Below are 9,316 nucleotides of genomic sequence, written 5' to 3'. Positions count from 1 at the left end.
GTGGTGATACGTGAGATTTAACATTGTATTGTTAACTGGCAATCATGTATGTATATTCCAAAGTAACCAGTGATTTAGCCCTTTAACAGATGGTAGTGGATGTATTTGTGTAAGTTGGCTTTAAAGTCCTCAAAGAAAATGCATTCTTATTTTCCACATACTTAACTTAAAATGGGTTTTAAAAATGTCTGTGTTTCACTTGTTTTTAGCAAATTGTGCAGAAAAAATATAATCAAGGTATGAAAAAACTTTTTTCATGTAGGTTTATGTATTCAGTTATATTCAGTTAAAAAACATAGGAACCAAACATAACCCAGGTGAATAGAAAATACTGTTTTAAATGATATTTTAATTAATATTTTTATATTAGATGACCTCTAAGTTGCTACTTCTGAATAAAGACAAAACTGAGGTTATTGTGTTTTGCCCTAAAAATTTTAAAAACATGGTGTCTGATCAGATAGTTATTTTAGATTATATTACCTTGGCCTCTGTGAGGAATCAGGACCAGGATATTTTCTTCAGTGTGCACATTCAACAAATATGCAGGACTGCCGTCTTGCATATCTGCAAAGCTCTAAAACTAGGAACATCCTTAGAGTAATGCTGAAAAATTAGTTCATGCATTTATTACTTCTAGGCTCGACTATTGTAATTCATTTTCATCAGGTTGTTCTAAACGTTCCTTAAAAAGCCCTCCGTTGATCCATATTGCTCCAGTGAGAGTACTGGTTGGGCTAGAAAGACAGAGCACATTTCTCCCTCATTTGCTTCTGTTCACTGATTCTGTGTTAAATCCAGAATTGAATTTGGAATCCTTCTGCTCACATAAAATGTCTTGAATAATCAGGCTCCATCATATATTAAATACCTCCCAGTGGAGCTCTTAGCTCTCAGACTGCCGGCTTACTTGTGGAACAGGCTCCCAGTTTGGATTTGGGAGACATACACTCTCTCCATGTCTGGAATTAGATTTTAAACCTTCCTTTTTGATAAAGCTCATAGTTAGTGCTGGATCAGGTGACCCTGCACCATCCCTTAGCTATGCTGCAATAGGGGTAAGCTGCTGGGGGCAGTGTTTCTTCTTCACCCACCTCTCACTATGTGTCAATGTCACTATTATACCACTAATAATTTTAAAATCTAGCTCTCTGCCCTCAATGTTTTCATCCTATTTCCCTCTGCGCTCTTCTCTTTTACTTCATCTTCAACCGGCCACGGCAGACAACCACCCCTCCCCGAGCATGGTTACGCTGGTTTCTTCCTGTTAAAAGGACGTTTTTCCTTCTTACCATCACCAAGTCCTTTCTCATAGGCGGGTCGTCTGATTGTTGGAGTTCCCTGTCTATGTAAAGCAGGGGTGTCAAACTCCAGGCCTCGAGGGCTGGTGTCTTGCAGGTTTTAGATCTCACCCTGGGTCAACACACCTGAAACAAATGATTAGGTCATTACTAGACCTTTGGAGAACTTCAAAACATGTTGAGGAGGTAATTTAGCGATTTAAATCAGCTGTGTTGGATCAAGGACACATCTAAAACCTGCAGGACCCCGGCCCTCGAGGCCTGGAGTTTGACACCTGTGATGTAAAGGAAATTTATGTGGGGAAAAAATGTATCAAAACCTACCTGACTGTATGTGACAAAGTCATTTCCAAGTCTGGAAAGTCTGGATCTGATTGATATCCTCTGGCATCCTTGACCTTAAATATGTTTTTTCTGCTCAAAAACCTTCCAGTGTATCTGAATTAAGACAATTCTGCAAAGAAGAGTGGGCCAAAACTGAAAGACTCACTAATGAAAAGTCACTGCCAATGATCACATAAACGCTTGACTCTATTCCTCCTGCCAAGGATATCACAACCAAGTACTGGGTTTAGGAGCAAAGGGTTTGGGTCACTTTCTTTCCCTTAATAAATCACATTTTCATTCTAAAACTGCTTTTTGGGTTATCTTTGTCAAATATTAAAATTTATTTGGCAATCTGAAGTAAAATAAATCAAGAAGGGGCAAATGCTTTTTTACAGCACTATAATTAGATGTCCTTCTTCTGTGTGTGTAATGTTTTTAAAGGTTGCTACCTCAGAGCTTCGCAGTGACCTTCAGTTCAGTGTTTTGCTACTAGAGTCTATTCTTTACTTGGCTCAAAGCTTAACTATGACCTTACTATCCACTCTAAAATCTGACATAAAGAAAGAAGTGAAAGGAAAACAGGAAATCTGCAGTACTCCTCAGCACTGATTGCCAAGGTCTCTGTTACTATGTTGGAGGAATGGAGTACTATTCTTTCAAAGGATTTTCTTTTATTTGGTATCTAGTACACTGGCTTAAAATCAGACAGCGTAAAAATGAGAAATGCCAAGTATTCACTGAGCCTTCATGTCCGGTGGATGGAACAACACCACTGATGATAGAAATGTTTCATCACAGCATAACTGTGAATAACTGTATTGTATTAATTTGCAGTGAGGGAACATCCACCCCTTTGAACATACAAGCATGTATGTTCTTTATTTAAATACTCAGGAAAGAAAAACAAGAGGGAATCAGAAACGAGACACAAAGCGCTGTCTTTGTCCATTACCGCGAACAATAAATCATACATTATAATCATTTTGCAAACTGCAGTAAGATTTCCGTATTTAATATTAAACTGCATTACAACATTGCATCTGACTTTAAATGGATCCCCATCTCCACTTGCAAAAGACTGAAAGATCGATAGCCTAAGCCGGCACCAATTGCAGGTTCTGATTGTAAAATATTTGCCCCCTTTTTTCCCTCTGTCTTTGAAGTCTCAGGCTCGCTCTGCTCTTGTCCTCCAGTGCTGCCCAGGCCTGATTTATGAGGACAAGTTCCAGGGAAGCTACTCTAAATTACATGGCCCTTAAGCCTGAGCAGAGAGATACAGAGAGAAGGAGAATCGCCACTCCAGAGACGGCTAATTGCAAGCTTGAATCTAACCCAAGGTAGATAAGAAGGTTGCTTACTTTCCAGGCTTGACACATGGGGAAGCGCATATAACAGGTAAATGTGCAATTTGTCATGAAGATCTGTGGGACTAATTTGATAGAAGATGTATTTAAATGAATAATGAATATGCCTTCATTAGTAAATAATGTAAAATTACATATTGTACAGGGCAGAGAAAGAAGTCATTGTGGGGAACAATCAGACTGAGCATGCTGTTGTTTGTAAAGGTGAAAGACAGAGTGACCGAAGGCCTGTGATTAAAGAAAAGTGAATTACAACTGAATGAAATGAGCCAAGATGTTGATATTGAACTAATTAAATAAAGTAAAAATAAAAACTAGACTCTTGAAAACATTTTTAACCAACTGAAATGATTTTGCGACCATTTATTGTCAGTAAGTTCGTTATTTGTTAGTTCGGTAAAATTTTATGACAGTTTGTCTGATGAGGCATCGATAGATGTGCTTATTGAGACGCTGCATGTCTACAAGACTGTGAGTCAACTGTTCTCACAAAGTTTTATTGGACTAATTTTCCTAAATCTGACATATGCTCCATAAAAGTGTAAGTAATACTGAAACTGGTAGAAACTAAGACAAAGTTAAAACGTTTCAAACTGTAAAACTTAAACTAAACTGCCTTGAAAACAAAAGGAAATAAAAAACAATCAGAAAATGGAAAACTATAATAACTGTGGTATGAAGCAAACTGGCATTTCCAAAGTGCAGCATTTTGCTTTTATTTTACAATGAAGTGTTGAAACTCTCCTGTGAGGGAGAGTCAGAGTAGAAGGAGGAGGACGTGTCAGTGCCATTTGCCTTGAGGGTGCCCATAAACCTGAAGAGGGAGAGAGAGTGCATCATTCTTTACAGGTGAGTGTACCATGTGACCTCAAGATCTTTAAAAAGCAGGTAAACCTGTCTTGTTGAGGCACAAGTTATCACACAGCACCAGGGGACTCAGAGCAGGAGAATACACGGGCTGTCGGCACAGCAGCAAACACCGACAGCCCCACAAAAGAAGCCGAGGCACATCAGCGAGCGTGCGACGGAGTGCTGGAACCCTGCACTCACAGCTCCTCGTGCAAACCACATCTAGGATTTTCACTGAAATTGCACTACAAGAAGGAAGATTTTACGTTGTCTCATCTGGTGCGCGCACTACCGACACAATGAGCTGCAGCAGCGTTGCGAGCTCCGAGTTCTCTGAGGAAGAGCTTGAACTTGGCGGTCTGGTCCAATGCGAAGATGAAGGAAGTCCCAAGCCATCATTCCAAGACGAGAGTTCAACCAGCAGCCCAAGCGAAGCAGAGGAAGGCCAAACCAAGAAGCGCAACCGACCGGTTCGCTCAAAAGCTCGAAGAATGGCCGCTAATGTCCGCGAGCGAAAACGCATTATGGACTACAACCAGGCGTTCAATGCCCTCCGTGTTGCCCTGAACCATGACCTCAGTGGCAAACGGCTGTCCAAGATTGCCACACTACAGCGAGCCATCAACCGCATCTCTGCTCTCTCAGTATTCCTGAGCTCTCATCCACCCAGTAAGCCCTGCGCCCACCGTGAGTGCAACAGGTCATCAGTGGGACCGGCAGCGATGGGGGCGTCACGGCTTGAGCAGACCAGGTTAACAGTTCCTTGTCCGGAGCATCAGAGCTACGTCCCCTGGCACGCATCCATCTCTCAACAGATGCAGCCACAGCCAGCGCCTCACATGCACAGACCTCATGCCTACATAGACAACACAGTGCCATCATGTCCCCCATCACCACACTACCCTTGTTATCCCACCGAGGGACAGTTTTATGCCTCGCACAGACACTGTGGCACCCCCTGTGATCTTCCACCCAGCCCTCTGAGATACCCTCAGGTGGATGAGGGGTTGGGATACCAGCCGGGGATGTGGGCCTCCTGCACTCAGGGATACATGGACACCTTTGCAGAGCCATCTGCTACTCTGGGACTTCCATGGCAGGTGAGCTACCTGCAGGAGCCGGAGAGCAGCTTCCCCCTGTGCTCTGATATACTGTAACAAGCTTCACGAGTACTGTGAAGTCCTGAAAACTGAAGAACCCTGATGGACTTTTTAAGGGTTTGAGGGAGTAACCTTGTGCTCTTACTGTTGCTGTTATTGAAACTTACAGGAAGGCTGTGATTGTAGAGCAAACTACAGTCCTGCAAGCTGAACACAGATAAAGGAGCAATGGCAATCTAGACTGCAGAATGTTACATATGTTAGGTATTTTGTTTTGATGTTGAATTTGAAAATGTTAATTCTAAAGAATGTTTTGCAATCTACAGATGACAATTCACATAATTATATTTTTGCTGTGCTAAATTGGCCTTCTGCAAAGGATGAATTATTGGAGTTGCATTAGTAAATGTAAGGTAATAAAAATGGGTGTGTCGGAAATAAAAACAGACAGACTAGCATAAAAAACAGTGCTATGTAACTATGCATACAGCGTGCTAGCTTTCAAGTAGTACAAAGCGCTCTGAAAGAAAATGTGACTAAGATCTGGTTTCAACATTCAACATGCTTATGTATTTATTCTCTGACTTTAAAAAGTACAGTCTGTTTGTGTTGTAAAGACGCTGCTTTTCCTTTGCTTTTTCCAAGCTTGAAAATTAAATGTTTAAAATGATAGATGACTCTTTTTATGGCTCCTTTCATAAGAAAACAGAAAATGCATATGGTTCCCAGGACTACAACACTGCACTAACACAAAGCTTGCATTAAGCGTGTGCATCAGTGTGTGCATGCATGCCTGTGGGAGTGTGTTTGATTATAGCCTAAGGCTGGTAGCCTCTGCCATTCAGAATGTGAGATGACAGAGGTCCTTCACTCAGATGAGAAACGTCCGTACAAGCCCATTCTTGCCATTCTTCTTGGAGGAGAGAACTCACTGTGTTATTTACTTACAGCACAATAAAAACATGAGTAGAAGGCAAGAATGGCGAAGCAACAAAAGCACATAAAAACCAGGCAATACTGGTTGAAAATTGTATGTATTGGCTCTTGAAAAGAATTCACTTCTTATATTGTACCTTTCAGTTCAAACACTGAGAGGTCAGCTGATCTTCTTTGAAATCAGAAACAGCGAATAGTAAACACAAGTCATCCTAGACCGGCTTATATTAGTCAATAACAGCTTTCCCTCCCCTGCTGAGCAGCATGTCATGGAAAACAGCTTTAATGTTAGACCATAGGACGAAGCCCACCGACAGATTTATATGGGTTCAGGAAGGAAGAGTGTGCCCCGTCATCAGCAAGGTGAAATCCCCTTTTGGGCTGCACCGGCCTGGAGGTACAGCTGGGTGTGTTCAGGGTTGTTTTTTTTGAACGTCCTGGAGGTCTCCCAACAGGAGCCTCGAGACGCTGCTGAAAATTGGTGGCCTGGGGAGAACTACTGTGGGCTCGGTGGAGAAATAAATGGTGTGGTGCAGCAACAATTAGCAGACAGGAAGGAAAGGGAATGTGGACAAAGAGATGAATGGAGAGTGAAATAATAGGAAGAGGAGGATATAGGTGGTGAGAAAAAGGGGGAGAGTCACTACACTTTGAGCCTGTCGTTCAGCTTCTGTGCAGACGTGAATCACTGGAAAACCTTGAGTCACCAGTGAGAGACGAGTGTGGCTGATAGCACTCGATGACGGCATGTCTCTTCCTCCTCCCTTTCTGGCACAAATGTGGATCTTCGCTTAACTCATTGCAAGGGTACCTACTGGTTTGGGTCCTCAAGAGACTACCAAGAGCTGTACCACAGCTTGTCACTGATCCGTTACAGAATCAAAATCAGAAAAACTCATTATCCACACAGGCAAATAAAAGTGCTGTTCAAAAGAGCGATAATCGAAATAGATTTACAACTTTCCAAAGCCTGGGACAGCACATCTTCTGCTAAGGTCAATGCTTTATCTTGTTATGGGTTCTGTTTTTGTCTGTGTTCATAAAATTTTAGTTTAGTAGCTTTTGTGTTGTCGACAGACAATGGTAACAAAAGCACACAACAACAAAAAAAAAAAAACACAACAAAACTCACAAAAAATCCCCCATAAAATACTAGCAGCCTTCTAATAGATAATATCAATGGTATTAGCACCTGTACTAGTCCAAGATTTTTAGTAGATGCATCTATGGTAAGAATATCTAATTACATTGCCTCGTTATCGATTTATCGCATTCACAAACTTGGGTGTCCACACTGCAGGGTGACGACAATATCCTATCAGTCTTTTACAGCTGAGGAGCAAAAACCTCACAAAACACAAGTGTTTCTGGGGAGACAACTTGATGAAACAGCTGCAGAAGTGACAAGCTAACCATGAACGACTAATACCAAACATTTGCATCTTTGTCACTGTGAAATTCTTTGCATGTTTTGGTTTCTGGCACTTCTGTTGCTGTTCTTCAAATGAATGTCTCCTCAAAAACACTTCGTGTGATTTTTGTCCGGGCGATCGTGGCTCAAGAGTTGGAAGTTCGCCTTGTAATCGGAAGGTTGCCGGTTCGATCCCTTGCTCGGACAGTCTCGGTCGTTGTGTCCTTGGGTGAGACACTTCACCTACTGGTGATGGCGCAATATGGCAGCCTCGCTTCTGTCAGTCTGCCCCAGGACATCTGTGGCTACAACTGTAGCTGCCTCCACCTGCGTGTGAATGGGTGGATGAGCTGTATACAAATACAGGCCATTTACCATTTGTGTGGATTTTTTTCTATTCCTACTGTAGGTTTTTATTTTCAACTTCTATTCTGTTTTGTGTGTTTAGCGTTTTCTGTTTGTTTGAATACTCTGAGGAAGTGTTTGTGGATGAAACAGTTAAACATAGAATAAACAGTATAAGTGACCACAGGTTGTGGACTAGTGCTACACATCTTGTGGGAAACAACAGAATCCAACAGACTTTAAAAAAACGTCATAACAAGTTAGCATTTCATGTTTACCTGTGACTCACCTGTGCATTTACCTCACTTCTTCACCATGTGAGCCTGTCAGTGATGCATCTTTTTTTAAGACCGCTCCACCTCCGTGATACCTTCTGCTGCCAGACTGATGGAAAGGAAAACAAGCAAACACAGAAGAAATGATGCCAAGACCTGAGGGTGTGTTTGCGTGATATATAGGGATGAGTCAGCCTTCGGAGAGAAGCTACATGTTGATGCTCTACATACTGCGTACACCTCTGCTCCCTGAGCACAAACAGGTGCGCGCACACAAACACAACACACACACGCAGCGCTATGACATCTGCGGTGCAAGGTGAAGGAAGTGAAGGTGCCAGAGGACAAGAGAATGTGTATGCCGCCGGCAAGATTTAGGAAAGTCAGTGTAGGTATTGGGCAACATGTTGGCACGGGGGTTAGCACCATCTTTGTGTGAAGTTAGCGTATTCTCCGCGTGTCTGTGTGGGTTCTCTTTGGGTATTCAAGAGTCCTCCCACAGTTTTTTCTAAACCAACAAATACTTAAACTTGAAATTTGCCCCTATATATTGTTTAAAAACTTATTTCCGTCAGTCTTCCAAGTTTGGAAAAATATTTTCAGTGAGGTTTTTTCCCCCTCAAAAGTCAGTTACAGTTCAGTTACTTTGTATTCAAATAATGCCAAATCACAGCAACCATCATGTCAAGGGAACTAATATTGTAAGGTAAAGACCCTACACCTACAATAATACAGAGAAAAGCCCAACTATCAGATGATCCCCAGTGAGCAAGCACTTGGTGACAGTGGGAATGAAAAACTCCTTTTTAACAGGAAGAATCCTCCAGCAGAGCCAGGCTCAGGGAGGGGCGGGGCCATCTGCTGTGACTGGATGGGGATGAGGGGAGGGACACGGGACAAAAGCCACTGTGGAAGAGAGGCAGAGATTAATAATAACTAATGAGTCATTGCAGAGAGTGAAAAGAGGTGAGTGAAGAAGAAGTGCATCATGGGAAGCAATTGGAAGTACACCAGTATATTACCAGCTCATGGATAACAGCTGATCAGGGCTGAAACTCTTTGGGCTTAACTACTCTGAGGCCTTCAGGGGTTGAAACTAATCTCATATCCAAACAACACATCAGAACATTTACCTCACCAGTCCAGAGTAAACATACTCACCACTAACACTCGGCGGAGATGGAAACTCCATTTCTCATCAGTGTAGAGGAATAGCTTGTGTCCTCTGTGTGATCTAATTGTTATACCGTCGACCCCGAGCGTCTGCTGAGTCAGAGAGGCTGCACATCTCTCCTGTGCCTTCCCTCAGACTCAGTCTGCCTCACCATGCTCATCAACACTAGTGCTTCAGACTGCTAGACAGCAGTCTTAAGCACAAACAATGTTCCCTCTGATAACACTGGAGACA

At 42.4% G+C, this 9,316-nt stretch overlaps 1 protein-coding gene across 1 annotated transcript; it reads left to right on the top strand.

Moving 5' to 3' along the window:
- The first annotated feature begins 3,740 nt into the window (after positions 1-3,740).
- bhlha9 (basic helix-loop-helix family, member a9) lies at positions 3,741-5,577 on the top strand. The gene has a single exon (XM_040010292.1). The coding sequence runs from the start codon at positions 4,141-4,143 to the stop codon at positions 4,996-4,998; it is 858 nt and encodes a 285-aa protein (XP_039866226.1). The 5' UTR covers positions 3,741-4,140; the 3' UTR covers positions 4,999-5,577.
- The last annotated feature ends 3,739 nt before the right edge of the window (positions 5,578-9,316 follow it).

This window comes from Simochromis diagramma, unplaced genomic scaffold (assembly GCF_900408965.1).
Source record: "Simochromis diagramma unplaced genomic scaffold, fSimDia1.1 OVJJ01000123.1, whole genome shotgun sequence".
NCBI classification, from domain to species: domain Eukaryota; kingdom Metazoa; phylum Chordata; class Actinopteri; order Cichliformes; family Cichlidae; genus Simochromis; species Simochromis diagramma.
Note: the sequence above shows the minus strand (reverse complement) of the source record. Positions and strands in the feature narration are given on the sequence as shown.

Coding starts and splice junctions, on each gene's coding strand:
- bhlha9 (XM_040010292.1), top strand. CDS start 4,141: ATGAGCTGCAGCAGCGTTGCGAGCTCCGAGTTCTCTGAGGAAGAGCTT.